This window comes from Pogoniulus pusillus, chromosome 8, assembly GCF_015220805.1.
Source record: "Pogoniulus pusillus isolate bPogPus1 chromosome 8, bPogPus1.pri, whole genome shotgun sequence".
Taxonomy (NCBI): Eukaryota; Metazoa; Chordata; class Aves; order Piciformes; family Lybiidae; genus Pogoniulus; species Pogoniulus pusillus.
Genome location: NC_087271.1, coordinates 24,665,443 through 24,681,371, shown reverse-complemented (window position 1 = coordinate 24,681,371; position 15,929 = coordinate 24,665,443). Strand labels below are relative to the sequence as shown.

Sequence of the window (15,929 nt, the reverse complement as noted above, 5' to 3'; positions counted from 1 at the left end):
ATGGGCAGGGATCACAAGTGAATCCATAGTTCCCAAATCAAATAGAGGTAATGTAATGTTTCCCAAATGGATCCTGAAATGTGGAAAAAAACCCCAAATTCTTAAGAAATATTACTTATCATTTGATCCCAGAGAGGGACGTGTGACCTGATCTCAGAGGGAGGGTTCACAGGTGGGTCATTTAGTGATACCAAATGATTCAAGTGAGGTAGGCTGACCCCAAAATGGCTTGAAGGAATTGCAGATTTGTTACGTGTTCCTGCAGGTTTGCATGCCAGAGGAGAAAGGGATAGAGAGAAATAAGTGGAAAGAAAAGTGAGATAAGACAAGGCAGGAAGTATCACCATTCCAAATTCCAGTGGTTTCATCTCTTCTTGGTGGTGAGTGCACTTCTGACTGTTCATAGTGCTGCCTTTTATCTACAAGTTCCATTTTGTTTCCCACCTAGAGAGGGTGGGGGGTAGGTGTTTCCATAGTGGGATGGATCATGTGCTGCTTGTGGGGCAACACGTGTGTTAGCATCCCCATTTAGAGAAGTCATGCTTGGGGTGCCTGCACGTGGTGGTCACAAGGCAGTGAGCACCCCCAATATTCTGGGTAAACACTGCTTCACCTTTGTTTTCATAGGCTGAGTTGTAAGATGGTATCACCCACCTTGAGCTTACACAGGTGCAAACACCCAGTGAACCACAATGTCCTGTTCCAGGAGCAAACCACAGGACCATAGTTAATTGAATACTAAGCTAAAAGAGCAGAGAAGCAGTCTGAGACAAACAACTCTGGCAATGCAGCTTCCACAGAGAACAACACAGAGCTGACAAGGCAGCCAGGCTTTCCAAGAAGTCTGATTTTACACTCAAGAGTGTGTGAGAAGAGAAATACATTTTACTACAGAAGTGTGTTACTTGCACTTTTCAGAGAGTCAACATTTGTGGACTTACAGACAAGCTTTTCTTATGATCCTACTGGAAAAAACCATTTCCGGTAAAAACAACCAACCAACCAACCAAATACTGCCCCCTCCAGCTATTATATCACAAAAACCACAGAATCACATAATGGTTTAGGTTGGAAAGGACCTGAGAGATCATCTAGTTCCAACCCCCCACCATAGGCAGGGACACCTCCCACTAGAACAGGTCACTCAAGGCCTCATCCAACCTAGCCTTGAACACCTCCGGGGAGGGAGCACCCACAATCTCACTGGGCAACCTATTCTATTGTTTCATCACCCTTACTGAGCATGATTATGAGAACAGGGAACTCTATTCCAGAGTATTCCACTGTCAGTTCTGAAAATGCATTTTATTATGAAAAACTGCTTAAAACAAGCTAAAACTTGGAAGTAAAGACAATGATTAGTTCACACATAAGTCCTTTTAAGTAAAAGCAGATATCAAATTATAGAATGATCAGATAAACAAAATGCTTCATGGTCTACCATGTTTTATCCTGGCAATCTCCCAACCCTGTTTACAATGTAAGACCTAGATTCTTAAGGTACCTGCAATGCTCGCCTCAGAGGATTGTATTAATGTCTTAATTTGTTACTTTTACATGGGGGTTATTGATGCAGACAGTCTTAATGCTCCTTTGTCTACACAACACAGAGTTCCTGCTTTGTGCCCTTCCAGTTGTGGTTTTGTGCTCTGGAGTAATACTGTAGTTTATCAGAGTTCAAGCAGCCTAATTTCCACCTCCATCTGAATCCTCTGCAGCTGTACAGAAAATGTTGTCATATTGTGCAAAAAGCAACTTCAAGTATGTTAATTAATGACTCTAGAAATAACTCCAAACAGCACTGTTTTCCTAAGTGTATCCAAGCTAAATACAATGTTCTTAAGACAGAACACACTAACAGCATAACTTAATACCAAATTCAGCTTATTCTATCACAAATCATTCCATCAGCTCAAATTTGGAAGAGGCAGGATATAAGATACAGCAGGGATGAATGTGTGCACGTGTGTACCTCATAGAATACCATGTATTCCAATGCCAAGTCCCAGCATGTGCCACACAGTGTAAAATATTTAAGGAGGAAAAAAGGTTTAGGAAGAACAAAATGCTTTCCCTGTATTTTTATACTAAAAGCAGGCTTAAAACCAGCAGCTAATCTAATAAATAGCATTTCCACTTAAAATTCATCAGATCTTATATAACAAGGAGCTTTACTGTTGTCACTGATACCACTGAGGAGCCTGTGCTGAGGTGGAGTGAACTTGGTAGAACTGAGAATAACCTTCCAGAACAGAAAATTCTCAGCCAGTCACCATCCAAGTTAGCAGAGTGATCAGAAAGCAAATATTCAATTCCTTATTTAATGCCTGTCATGTCTGGCACCAGAAAAGAGGCTCAAATGCATCAAGGTCCTATGTAGTGGTATTAAGTCTTCCCTGTTACCTTCTCTTCCTTATTTTCCACCAGAAAAGGGCTTCTAATACTAATCAAGTAGCCCATCTGCAGGTAACTCCTAGCTCTCCAATAGTAACCTCCTTCCAGACTAAGGCCAGCTTTGAGGCACCTCAGAGAGCTGGAATGATTTCTTCAGGATTTTTTACAGGACAGATTTACCATTAATACTGTGAGCTCAATCCAGTCATAAGAAGCATTCTTGTAACAGAACACTTCCTGAGACAGACACTGGACAAGAATTTTACAATTTCCTTTTGCTCATGAGAAGCCCTCCGATTTAATCCTCCGCTGTCTCTACTGAAGCTCCTGTGTTAGCAGAGGTTCCTGGCCAATGAAACCAGAAATCTGAGAAGATGGATTTACCCATTTTGTCACTGAGATTTCCTCTTGCGTGTTTTACAGCACAGCTACACCTCCTTCACAGCGACTGGTGATCATGTTGGCAATTTCAGTCCAACTGTCCATATGAGGGTTATAAACTTCAACAGAGTCAGAGGTTACTGGAGCAGCAAAATCCTGACTGGGAGCTCGGCCTCCCAAGGCATAAAGAAACCCATTCACAGCCACAACACAGACACCAGCTCTTGGTATCTTCATTGATGCAACTTCAGCCCACTTTTCCTAATGAGAAAGTAGAAGAATCAAGTTTTAGGGTAAGATCTGACTCCAATAAAATTAACTTCTAAAGCTTGAAGACTAAGATGTAAACAAAGAACACTAAGCATACAGAGTTAAATATTGTATGTGTATGTACATTATGAAGAGGATTACCCAGACTTTAATGACAACACTTTCACAAGTGGTAAAAATGATGCCAGTCACCAAAGAACAGATCACATACTGCCTGTACACAACAGCCCTTCCTTTCTTTAGTCACTGCAAGATGCAGTGCTGTCCATCTCCAAAATAGAGAATGGTACAGTTCGAGGTGGCAAATAAGGAAAACTAGATTCAATTCCAAAAGCAAAATGGAACTGCACATTGGATTATGCTTTGTTTTTTATACTAGCTACTGTTCAAAAGAGCATCTTGGAAACATGAGCAATAATAGCCAGGAATGATTTCTTCTCTTATTCAAAAGCTTAAGTGTTCAAAGTGATTTTTCTAGTCACGGAGAACCAGTACTATATTTTGATGAAGAAAGATCCTCAACTTCTGCAACAAAGACCAACTCTTTTTATTTTTTAAAATCTCATCAGATTGACCATTCTATTGCAGATGGGGAAATCTAGCCTCCCTATATAAACCCTAACAAGTACTTACCAAAGTACAGTCTACCTATACATTATTAGTATTGTTTACATTTCAGCTTTCCAAAAGCATGCATGCAATCTTTGTAACACCACACACTCAAGTCAAAGATAGCAACATGCTACAGACTGGTTAGGACAGACAGACCCTGAGGTCACTGAAGCTGGCCAGTAGTGATAATGAAATGAAATTTCCAGCTTCTTTATTTTTAAAGAAAGGAAGCAGGCTATCTCTATAGTTGATGCAATCTTCATATTTGTGAAAGCATGGGACTCTACCATACCTCTTCAAAGGAATATCTTTCTACAGTAGCAAGTGCATCCTGAGATTCATTCCAGCCTCCCACAGCATAGATACAATCGTTGAGAGCAGCTACACCAAGATATGCTCTTTGGGTGCCCATTGGAGCGAGCTCAGACCAACGTTTAGATATTGGGTCATAGACTTCAACAGAACGCAGCTCTACACCTTCACTGCTGATACCACCCACAACATAAATCAAACCTGTAGAAACAAGAGGTTTTTCCTCTATTAGGTTTCAAAATAGAAAGGTTAGAGAGAAAATGTTTGTCACAAAACAAGTTTCAGCCTGACATTAAGATGGTTTAAGAATGCCCGATAAGTCTTTCATTTGTCCAGTAGTTGCATACATACAGCTTTCAAATAGGCAACTTGAGGCTCAAGCACTAGAAACTCTGATGAAAGCACTAATTAATGAAGTGTAGGGAAGAGAATTCAGAAGGCTGCAGCTGCTGATTGGGCCAGGACCATTTAACACATAGCTGTCTTAAAATAAACACTAGCAACTACTGTCACAAAGACACACACACAAACCCAAATACAGGAGGTAAATAGAAACAGTTATCAGGAAGGAAAATCAGTTATTAAAGATGAGCTGGATAACCATGCTGGCAGCCAAGTAAAATACTAAAAGGACAATTAAGTGAGGCACAAGCTTGTGCAACTAACAGCATAGTGCAAGACAAAGGCAAAAACTTGTGCCTGAAACATAAAGCTTCAAAATCCAATGGCTCTTCGGACTAATCATGGATACAAACTTAACAATATTCACCTTGCATTTCACAACACCCAAAGCAGTAACGGGGCACAGCCATGTTTCCCACCACATCCCAACTGTTTTCTTCAGGATCGAATCTTTCAATTGTGTTGCCAATCTCTGCTCCAACCCAACCTCCTACAAATAACAGCAAACATAAGAAAGAATTAGTGCCGTGGAGCCGTGCGTTACCTCCATGTTTTAGAGATGCAGTGCACTGTTCCAGGACAAACTAACTCCGAAACCAGCATGCAATCTACACTGGAAAGAAGTATTATCAAAGATTTGGTACAGTAATGCTCATATAAACAGCTGTTTTTCAAAATTTAAGTTTGCAAACTTGCAACACCAAGTAAGATTACAAGTTCCATGAATTAATACCTTTACAATTAACTTCACCTAGAAAGACCCCAAAACTTACCCAGAGCATAGATAGCACCATAGCATGTGCAAACTCCCAGTCCACAACGGGGATGGTTCATGTAAGCCACAGTGCTCCACTGTTTAGTTACAGGATCATAACGTTCAGTACAGTCAAAAATCATCGCACTGTCCTCACCTAGGTAATAAGAGCAAGAACAGAGAAGGAGGAAACACAGTATTTCACACTACAGATATAGAAGCATTCTTCAACTTCTACCCAAACTGACAGTATTTGAATACAAGAGCTTTTTTTCAGCTAGCCAGATGGCCAAAGTAGCAAAAGCTTTGTTTATACCTAGAGTTGAATCATCACTAGGAACAGCTTTCATCAACAGTTCCCTGAAACATTACTGAAAACAGAGGGGTGAACCACAGTGCTACACATTATTTCCTCTGCAGCACAGTTGACAGGGCTGTCAAGACCAAAGAATGTGCTCTGTGGTGACAAACTAGTATACACATGCATTCTTTAATGATGGACTAGCACAGCTATTCATCCCATTTTTGTGCATACATAATAAACCTTTCTGTGTGGGTAGACTGTAAGTGGTCTGTCCTGTGCTACTGCTTTTTATACCATAGGCTTCTGCTAGACTTAAGTGAGAAAGTAAATTATATTAGTGGCAGTACACAAAGTCTGCAGAATATCCAATGTCTCCTCATGTATCTACACCTGTCCATATCCTTGCTTCTAGGACATGAAGGGTGGGAAGATCTGTAAAAAAATGGCCAAGACAGGAGCCCAAATAGGCATTTGCAGAGCAGCGATAGTAGAGAACCAGGTAATTCTGATTTGATTGTTATTTTATCTGAAAGTTGTCTTATCCACTGAGTTCCTCAGAACCACTTATAGAAAGAAAACATTACAAAATGCCTACCTACGAGTACCCATTTAACAAAGAAAGCATGTTTCAGCTGTTACCTCCAATGGCATAGATCATTCCTCCCACCACAGCCACACCCAGCCCACTCCGGGCCTGGTGGAGAGAGGACACTGTGGTCCAGTAGTGGCTGAAGGTGTCAAATCGTTCCACACAGCTGAGGGCTCTACTGTCACTCCAGCGCCCTCCTTGCAAACGGGTATAGCCACCTACAAAGTAAGTGGAAAGATCACGGCTGAGTAAAAGCTTCCTGTTTGTCCCCATGCTCCTACACCTAAACTATGGAAAAAAAAACACGGTAACATACATTAGCCACTTCTAGTAGGAACTGAACTTTTCCAAGTAGCATTGTTTCTTCAGCACATAAGGAAGAATGGTTGCCTTGAGGATCATGCAACTTGTGCCTGCACTGACCACTTCATCCCAACGCTACAAATACTACCATTTGTGTTCTTAGTAAAATACAGAGACCAGCTAACAGCTTTTGCTATCTTAAGGCAATGTTACTTCCCCCAGAGTGACAGAAGCATTCCCTTCCAACACAAAGGTGCTGCTTTGCAGTTTCAAGTATCCCATCACACGAACTAGGATATTCTGGACAAGAGAAAACTTCAGCCTCCAGAAAAACAAAGAGTGCGGTGAATCTGCACATACCATAGCAGCAGTGAACCACAGGGAAATCCTCTGCTGATCTTCAGATTTCCACCAAAGGCAAATAATTTCAAAAAGGCAACTCTAGGCTTTGAATGCCACATCACAATGACATGAAATGCGGATGCTGCCTCTCTCTGCAATTCTAAGCAGAACAGAGCTAACGTGGCAACTCATCCAGATGAAATATTTTGCTATTAATAAAAAAATCAGTATCTCCTTCAGTACTGCAATATGAGATACTACTTCATAATGTCTTTTACAAGGTTCAAACAGCCACATTCTAACCTACTGCATAAAGGTACTTCCTGGCTTTCCTCCGGGGACGACCTTTAGAAGCTTGCAGAAAACTGCTGACCTTGTTCTCTTTGGGAGATTTACAAACTTCACAATATTCTTTCAACAGAGTCTGCAGGGCCACTCGAAGGCTGAAATCTGGAATACCTCAAATTAAAAAGCAGATAAAAAAAGGCACAGTCAAAAATTACAAGTAACTCAGTTGTAGAACAGCTCCAAGCTTCTCCTAAAACAGCAGACATTTGCCTACTTTTATAAAACTTTTTGAAAACCAGCTTTTAAGGTGGTTTACAACTTGCTTGCTATAAAGTTAAGTATTTTCAAATCACACTATTAATCTCAAAATCCCATCACAGAATCACAGAAAACACCCAGTTGGAAGAGACCTCAAAGATCATCCAGTCCAACTCTCCACGCAGCACTGAAGGGTCAACACTAAATCATGTCCCTAAGTGCCAGGTCCACATGCTACTTAAACACCTCCAGGGGCAGTGACTTCACTACTACCAAGGGCACACCATTCCAGTGTTTTATAACCTGTGAAGAACTGTTTCCTTCCATCCAGCCTAAATCTTCCCTGCACCAGGGAAGAACTATTCTGTGAAAAACTATTTCCTACCATCCAGCCTAAACCTCCCCTGGTGCAGCTTGAAACCATTTCCTCTAGTCCCGTCACTTGCCACCAAGAAGAGGCTGCTGCCTCTCTTAGCGACAACCTCCCTTCAGGTAGCTGTAGAGATCAATGAGGTCTGTCTCCCCTCAGCCTCCTCCAGACTGAACGACCCCAGCTTCCTCAGCAACCCTAAACAACACGTGGTTTGCTCACATACAAGCATCTGATTGCCTTTCTTTCCTTCTTTCACTTACTTTCTATATATTTTAATAGCTTCTGTGCTGGTAGCAGAGGGAATCGGACAGGCTCCAGTACTTCTACGACATATTTCTTCCTTTTCCCCACATCCTTCAAAATCCACTGCATTGCCGCTATAAAAACCTGGTACTCGTCCTCGATGCTGAGGTCCTCGCTTCGCAAGATCTTCACCAGTTGCTCTTTGGTCAGCGCCAGGAACTCCTCCCCGCTCTGCACCTCCAAGAAGTGTGCATGGATGTAGCTCTCGCTGAACTCCATTAAGTCATGACAGGCGATCTGCTCGGAGAACTGGAAGAGGCCGATGCAATTCAGCGGGTCGATCTGCCCCTTCAGGAACTCGCAGCAGAGCTCCACCACCTCGGTGAGCTGCAGCATGTCGGCGGCGACGATCAGCTCCTGAACGTTGTGCTCCCCGATGCTCACCACCCCTGCGGGCACGCACAGCACAGCGGGGCTCCGCTCGAGGCTGCAGCCACCCTGGGCAGCCGACGCCCTGACCCAGCCGCCGAGCAATCGCCCCCGCGACCCGCCGCCAGCCGTTACCTGTGTAGATGAAGTCGAGGAGCGTGTGGAAGGTGTCCGCCTCGACGCCTGCGATCCGCACCACGTCCCGGCCGGACTCCTTCATGCCGCTGGCGAAGAGCGCTGCGAAGTAGGGGCTGCTGGCCGCCAGCACCAGCCGATGAACGGCGAATGCCTCCGGGCCCACCTCCAGCCGCACGTCGCAGAAGCTCTCCCCGGCCCGCAGCCGGTTGATCTGAGCTAGGAGAAGGCGGGCGTGCCGGTCGGAGAAGGAGCTTCCACCGTTCTTAGCCGCCGCAGCACACGCCATGACTCCGCCAAGCCAGCAGCAGCTGCCCCCGCTCCCTCCCGCCTCCTGGAGGGGACGCGCTGGCGCATGCGCAGCGGCTCCCGCAGAGCGCAGCTTGGCCCGCCCGCGGCGCACGCGCGCTGTGCGTGTGGCGGCGGCGCGGGGCGGGAGTGCTGCGGCGCCTGCGGCTGTCAGCGGAGGGCAGTGTGCGGGGTTTGTGCTGAGCGCTCCTCTCGGCGGGCCGAGGAGGCGGATCTGCCCTCGTTGTGGTATGTCTGATCCTTTGCTTATGTTCTTCCCTGCTCATCGTCGGTCCCGCTCACCCCTGCACGCACCTCTGGGCACCGCACCATGAGCTTTCTTGTCTGGTTAAAGCTGGTCCCGTCATAGGTTTGCTCACTGTGCCAGGTGCTGAAGTAAAAGGTGGAGTGGCAGATTTTCCGTCACCTTGTTAAGTGCTTTCACAGTCTCTGTCCTTCAGTCATGCCCTCCTCAGGCATGCTCTTGAGAACTGGATTCCCAGCCTTGAATCTCTGCTGGGAGAGAAACATAGAAACAGAATAATTTTGTTTGGAAAAGACCTCTAAGATTGTTGAGCCCAGCCAACACAACCATGGCCTTTAAACTATTGTCCAAAATGCCATGCTTACACAGTTTTTGAACACCTCCAGGGGCGGTGACTGCAACCTGTTCTAATGCTTGGAAATATGTCAGTCTTGGGGAGAAACCACAGCTACCACTCACCTGTGGGAACCTCTGAGGTGAGATGTGGGGGGAACTACTTGCCTAGCTCAGGCCTGTGGCACCAGAGCCAACACTGATGAAAGGCAGAGCCAGCCCATGCTCCCTCTTTCTCTATAGTGTCATGCCATGTTTGAGCTTTCCTCTTCATTCCAGCATGGATGTTTCATTACAGTGCCCTGTAGCAGTGCCACGTGGGCCACTGGGCACAACACTGATCCTGAGGCAGGCTGCGTTTCTGTCTTAGTCTGTGCAATTAATTCACTGTGTGCCTGAGCAGTGGCTGAGGGATGAGCATCACATACTGAGTTATGTGCACACTGTCACTGAGTCTGGCAAAACTGGCACTGATTCTGAGAGAAAAGCATTGCTCCTGAGTTTTCCACAACTGTTCCAGCAACACGGCATGCAGCTAAAGCAAAAAGCAATCAGAGAGCCTCTTGGAACGCTTCCAGATCTATTTACTGTGACTCTGGGAGAGAAAAAAACATGTCTGCTTACAGTTACAACGATCACAGTCCCTCAGGCTCTTCTCATGATTCTGTGTTTCATTGCAATAACTTTTAAATGTGCTTCTGGAAGGAATGTGCATCACCATACTCTGTGGGGAATGCTGCCTTCTCTGTTCATCAACATTACATTCTTTACAGTAGAGTGGTAAAGTTACCTTTCAAGCTGGTCTCAAACAAAAACAACATAGAAAATACAGATCTAGATAGAAAAATAAGTTTTCTGCAAGCACATACAGTTGGATGCATGCTGATACAACTCGGTATAATTTTTAAGCTGGGCTGATAAATGCATTGAGGTTGTTCTTTGATTGATGAATCAGTAAAAGAAACCAGCCCCCTCTCGTGCTGACATTTTATTCATCGGAAGCGGCCTGTGAGTAAAAGGCTTACAGTTCCCCTAAACGCCAGTGGCTCAGTGGCTGGCTGATGTCAGCTGTTAGACACTTGGCCAGTACTAGGATTTCACACCACAGCGCCAAATTTACAGACACAGAACAGCGCTGCTGAGACTGCTAATTTTGCCCCAAAGGCCTGTCCTGTGTTAACGCGGTTGAATGGTTCTGCCTCCAGAAGAGGGCACTGCTTTAGCGTCTTTTGTAAGCACCGAGAGTCTCTACTAGATGGAGCTAAAGCTCCTATGTACTCTCCTGCATCTCCACAAACAACTACATTTTCCGGGAGTAACTCAGAAAGTATCTCTATGGAATCACCCAGGTTGGTAAGGACCTCTAAGGGTCATCTAGCCCAACTCCCCTGCAGTAAGCAGGGGCATCCTTAACTAGATCAGGTTGCCCAGAGCCCTTGTTGAACCTCACCTGGAGTATCTCCAAGGATGGGGCCTCAACTGCCTCTCTGGGCAACTTGTTCCAGTGTTCCACCACTGTCATTATAAAGAAATTTATCTTAGCATCCAATCTAAATCTCTATTTTCAAAACATTGCCCCTCGTCCTATCACTGCAGGCCTTTCTAAAACAGTCCCTCTCCAGCCTTCTTGCAGGCCCCCTTCAGGTACTGGCAGGTGGTGATTAGGTTTCCCTGGAGAGCCTTCTCCAGGCTGAACAACCCAGCTCTCTCAGCCTGTCTTCAGAGGAGGGGTGCACCAGACGTCTGATCATTTTTGTGGTTCTCCTCTTGTGGTGGAAGGTCCAAATTATACCTAGAATACATATCCAAGACATGTCTTAAACACCTGGCTGAATACCCACCTTGCTTCCCCTTCTTCCTGGGTGGAAGAAGCAGGAAAGCAGACAAAATCCTTGGCACCTCTCAGTCTGCCACAGACACCATATCTGGCCTTGTTTTGCAGCCTGCTTTGTCTTTGGTAAACACAGGTCACGGATGCTAGGCATGTGCAGCTCACTTTTTTGGTGAAATTACTTAGGATTGGTTCTAGGGGTATTTTTATCTGTTGCTGTTGGTCAGAGACACTCATCAAAATGTTTAAAAACATAGCAAACTTGTTTGTTTGCTGCTGCTGCCTTTGTTTTGTCCACTACCCGTTTGCCTTGCAAGCCTTTGCAACGTGTAGCTGGGGACTTGCTTCCCCCACGAGGGGAAGGCCTGACCTTACCTGTCTTCTGCACTGAGCCGAGGGACTGAAAGGGTTTGCCCTACGCTGGGGTACCTGAGCTAAGCCGAGCCCAAGTCCGTTTGACTCTGGCCAAGTCTAGGCAATGGCCTGGGCAACAACCTAGCAACGAGTTGCGACACCAGGACCTGCCAGCCACCGCTCCAGCCCGAGGACCGACTCCTTTGCTATACACTGCACCCGATCGGACTACTCCAGCCTGCAAACCTGGATCCCGTGACACCCAGGTGGCTGACCACTCTGATGACCTTCTGAGAGCCATAGAGGATTTGCCTTGCATCTGTGGATCTTCTCAGACAACATGCTCAATCTGAGCTACACAAGCAGCAAAGCCTTGCTACATCATCACCTTGTGGAAGGCCACCATGTAGCTGGTACTATATTTTTCCTCATTTATGCTTCTACATATACTTTTGGATTACAAATATTGAGACTCTAACCAGAGAGTAAACTAACTCTCTTTTCTGAAGTTTGTGAATGTTTATGTTTAACCTTTAAGCAGCAGTTCGTGCTGCAAGACTCTCCAGTGGCAAACATTTTCTAAAACCTTTCCTAAATCATTTAAATTTAATCTGACTTTATAGATACATTGTGCAAAAATAGTTTTACCAACCTCATAATAGAATCTCTGTGAATCATAGAATCAACCAGGTTGGAAGAGACCTCCAAGATCATCCAGTCCAACCTATCACCCAGCCAAAACATTAAGTGTTAATTGTAATAAGTTTTGGGAATTTTTCATTATAAATTTAATAAACTATTTAATATTTTTTATATCAGCCTCATTACAATTAACTTCTAACCCAGATTCAGCCCCCTCCTTAATACCTCTGGAGCCGATCCATCAGGTCCATGTCCTTTCTGCATTGAGGGCTCCAGAGCTGGATGCAGTACTCCAGGTGTGGTCTTACCAGAGCAGAGGGACACTAGTACATTTGACATGGTGAAATTGCACTGTGTAATGAGGACCCTTTTGATTAATTAACACCAAGAATGACAGTCATGACAAAGAATTTAAAATGTCTTACATTTTAATTTAATAGGCTCCTAACATGAGATTTGCCAATAAGTCAAAAAGTGATGACTGATTAAATAGAAGAGGTGATAAAAAAGGCACGTCTGCTGTTACTCAATGTGTTCCACTTGCTCATGCCTGTGTAGAAGTGCTGTCACAGTACCAAAACCCCTCAGTAAGAAGAATCTCACAAACTATTCAGGATTTCCCTTGAAAAACTCCTGTGGTGTGCCAGAACACCATGAAGCATTGCAGTCGTCCCTGTGTTATTCCACGGAGGCCCGTGGCTGCTCATATTTCCCTAGCTGAAGGCTTCTCAGCAAAACCTTTCCAGATGTATGGGCGATGTTCTGCTGGCAGTAAGGTGTCTGTGTTCCCCCTCTAAAATCCTGCAGATGGTGCTGTTACTACAGAGTGATACATTCAAACATATAACCAAAACATACAACAGTACTTGGCTGCTAAATTAAATTCTGTCTTGTGGAGGAGGCATGAAGCTCAAGCCCTGACTCTTTGTCTGATAAACCCCATGGGATGCTTTGTGATAGGGAGCCACTTTCCCTGAAAGTTGAACTGTGCCAGGTCAAATTCCTTGCCAAATTTCAAAGAGTATGAAATCTTCACTACCCATTCCAAACTGCAGCGCATCTTGGAGCTTTGCGCTCTGTGCTAAAGGCCTGTAGTGATAGGATGAGGGGCAATGGCTACAAACCAAAGAAGAGCAGATTTAGATTGGATGTTAGGAACAGATTCTTTACCATGAAGATAGTGGAACACTGGAACAGGTTGCCTGGGAAGGTGGTTGGAGCCCCATACCTGGAGGTATTCAAGGCATCTGCTGTAATCTTTCAGTGGTACAGTTGATTGACATTTTAATCATTGGTTACCCACTGTAGTTACTACTTATATTTTACTACTTATATTTTACTTTTTCAGTTACTGCTTACTCGTTTTTTTTTTAGTTACTACTTGTATAATGCACTTGACCTATCAGAGGAGAGGTGTTGGACGGCATCACCAAAATGGAAGTGAGTTTGCTTTGTGCTTTGGTGCCCAGGTCACAAAACTCTGTTAGGATACAACCGTTTTTGCTCCACTTCCCTAAGTATTATAAGGACTTGAACTGAAACTTCTGCAATTTTGGCTTCTATGGGAGAAGTACATAGCCACAAAGAGTTTATGAGTACTAGAAATATCTGGAGCACACCAAGTTGCATCTCTTGCTTCCAACACACCTCTACTCTGTTAAGATCTATGTTTGCTCAGGTGTTCCAGTTACTCCCTGTTGCTTATGATTTAGTGGGGTAGTGATGTTACATGCTGCATTATGAATTTGCAGCCCCTAGATTAGAGAGGCTGCTGAGACAGCCTCATGCAAAGTGAGGAGAGATGAGGCTCCCTGGGTGCTTTCAAGGCATTTCTCAAAGACAACAGTGGTTAACCCATTTATCACCCCAATGGGACTGGTTATCATATTGTCTGCATAGGCAAAGCCCTCTAATGAGCTACAGGCACTAGATTCTAATTAGATGCTTACATAAACCTGTTGTCAGCTTACCTTTTTATGTGATACATAAGGTTTAGTGGATAAAGAAGCTTCCCTTCAGGGTCTGAATGTTTTCCATCTCAGTGAGTAAAGGCATTGTGTTTCACAGTGCAGTAACATTCTCTAGACTTAAACTAGGTGTGAGAACACATTCTCTTTGCAGATTTGGGGAGGTCTAAGAGCTCATACCTTCATTCCTGTGAGGGCTAATGAATTTTGATGACTATGTGTGTTTGTGTGTATAGAGTAGAGGTCTGAACTGAAATTGACCCAAAGATGGAGAGCAAGAAAGGTCCCCAAAGGTAGTATTTCTGCACAGGCAGTCCCAGAATGTGGGGTTTGTGTGAAAACTACCAGCAAGGTGATGACGGCTCTGTGCATTTTTCAGCTGAGCTGTTAATGGCTAGGGAAACTGTAAAGTTCACTGAAATGCTATGCTAAATTCTTCTCCTCTTTTAGCTTTTGTTTCTTTCTCTTCTCTCTTTAGAAACCGTTGTGAGCTTTTTATTGGTCTATTTTGAAATTTGTTATATGGCTTCAGGTAAAGTTATTAAAGTAACTGCCTGATATTTAAGTCGTCAGTCCAGACAGCTTAGACATTCTTAAACTGGATATTGAGAAACTCTCCTGAGTCCACATTGCACCAAAGGTACTGAGAAGCAGACTGTACTAGAGTCCAGCTGACTGAGTTGAAGTCCTCTGACGACCAGCCATACCCTGGGGAGCCATTTGGGAGGCAGCGAAAGTGGAGAGCATGTCTGAGCTACAAAAGCCTCTACAGACAATGGGACATTCCCAGTGAGTAATGCACGTGTTGTGCTTGTGATTTCAGGAGCACTGGCAATATTACATTTCTGTGTGTTTCAGGCTTCACCTTCACAATAGTGTTGAGTAGAAAGGTGATTGCTGTGTGATAAAATGCAATTTTAAAAGGAAAAAAAACCTCTTTTTGAGTCTTAAAGTATGCTGTAGCAATGAAAGAATTGTGTCATCTGACCTTCTTGTGTGGAGAGGTTCATGCTTGGGGTACATTTACCTAGCAGGAAGTTTGGAGGGATTCCAGTGAAACTGGTAGTGTTGTGCAACAAGCATGGCTACAGTTTCCCACCAGCTAGAAGATTCTTGTGTTTGAGCCATAGATCTGGAGCAATTCCAGGCAATTTGATTTAAAGTAAACATCCTGGATGCAGTGTGTCAGATACTAGCGCAACATTGTTTTAGTCTTTCTCATTTCTCCTATGGGAGTAATCATTCCATGAAGAAGGAAAGTGATCTAATGAGAGAATTAACTCAAGAGCTTGAACGCTGAATTAATCACAGCTGTCTGAGAGGGGAATCAAGGCAAACTCCACAGAGAGCCCACTCCATTTCCAAGGAAGGAGGCCAAAAGAATAGTAAGACTCGGATAGCAGTTGGTGATCAAAACAGAGGCAGAAGAGATAAATTGTTAGCAGTAAAAGGAAAGCAAAATTCACAGCAGAGAGAGCTTCCCTGCTTTTTCTCAGCAAAGTTAAATCTCAGTAATGGGGGATGGCTACAACTTTTTTGTTTTTCTTAGACATGTTGAAAGCTGCCAGATTGTTGAGGTCTGATCCTAACTGTGTCCTCACACTTATCAGAAGCAGACAATTTATTTCATAGCTTGGCTCTTTTTTCACTGTTGTCTAGAGTTGGCCTGCAGCTTCATGCTGAATTAGACCTGTTTGCTAAGGTAACTTCATTAAAGGTGCAGGTCTTTTTTTGACAAAAGGGAAAATGAGTCGTGTGTGACAATTACTTGTATTTAGGCATGTAGGACTTTAGTCTTGCCGTTAGTAAAGTTTGGCAATATTTCAAGTTGTAATCCAAATCCTAATGCTGTTTGTACTC

At 44.1% G+C, this 15,929-nt stretch overlaps 1 protein-coding gene across 1 annotated transcript; it reads right to left on the bottom strand.

Annotated features, from left to right (window-relative positions):
* Nucleotides 1-1,960: 1,960 nt before the first annotated feature.
* Nucleotides 1,961-8,716, bottom strand: IPP (intracisternal A particle-promoted polypeptide). Its single transcript, XM_064147655.1, has 8 exons — nucleotides 8,390-8,716; nucleotides 7,843-8,274; nucleotides 6,967-7,122; nucleotides 6,069-6,236; nucleotides 5,145-5,282; nucleotides 4,739-4,861; nucleotides 3,950-4,170; nucleotides 1,961-3,036 (listed from the first exon to the last, which is right to left on the bottom strand). The coding sequence occupies exons 1-8, from the start codon at nucleotides 8,676-8,678 to the stop codon at nucleotides 2,812-2,814; spliced, it is 1,752 nt and encodes a 583-aa protein (XP_064003725.1). The 5' UTR covers nucleotides 8,679-8,716; the 3' UTR covers nucleotides 1,961-2,811.
* Between the last annotated feature and the right edge of the window lie 7,213 nt (nucleotides 8,717-15,929).

Excerpts from the sequence above, each read along its gene's own strand:
- IPP (XM_064147655.1), bottom strand. The coding sequence starts at position 8,678 with ATGGCGTGTGCTGCGGCGGCTAAGAACGGTGGAAGCTCCTTCTCCGAC. Across the intron at positions 7,123-7,842 it reads GCTATTAAAATATATAGAAA|GTATTCCAGATTTCAGCCTT; the intron begins GTAAGTGAAAGA and ends TTTTAATTTGAG. Across the intron at positions 5,283-6,068 it reads AATGATCTATGCCATTGGAG|GTGAGGACAGTGCGATGATT; the intron begins GTAACAGCTGAA and ends CTTATTACCTAG.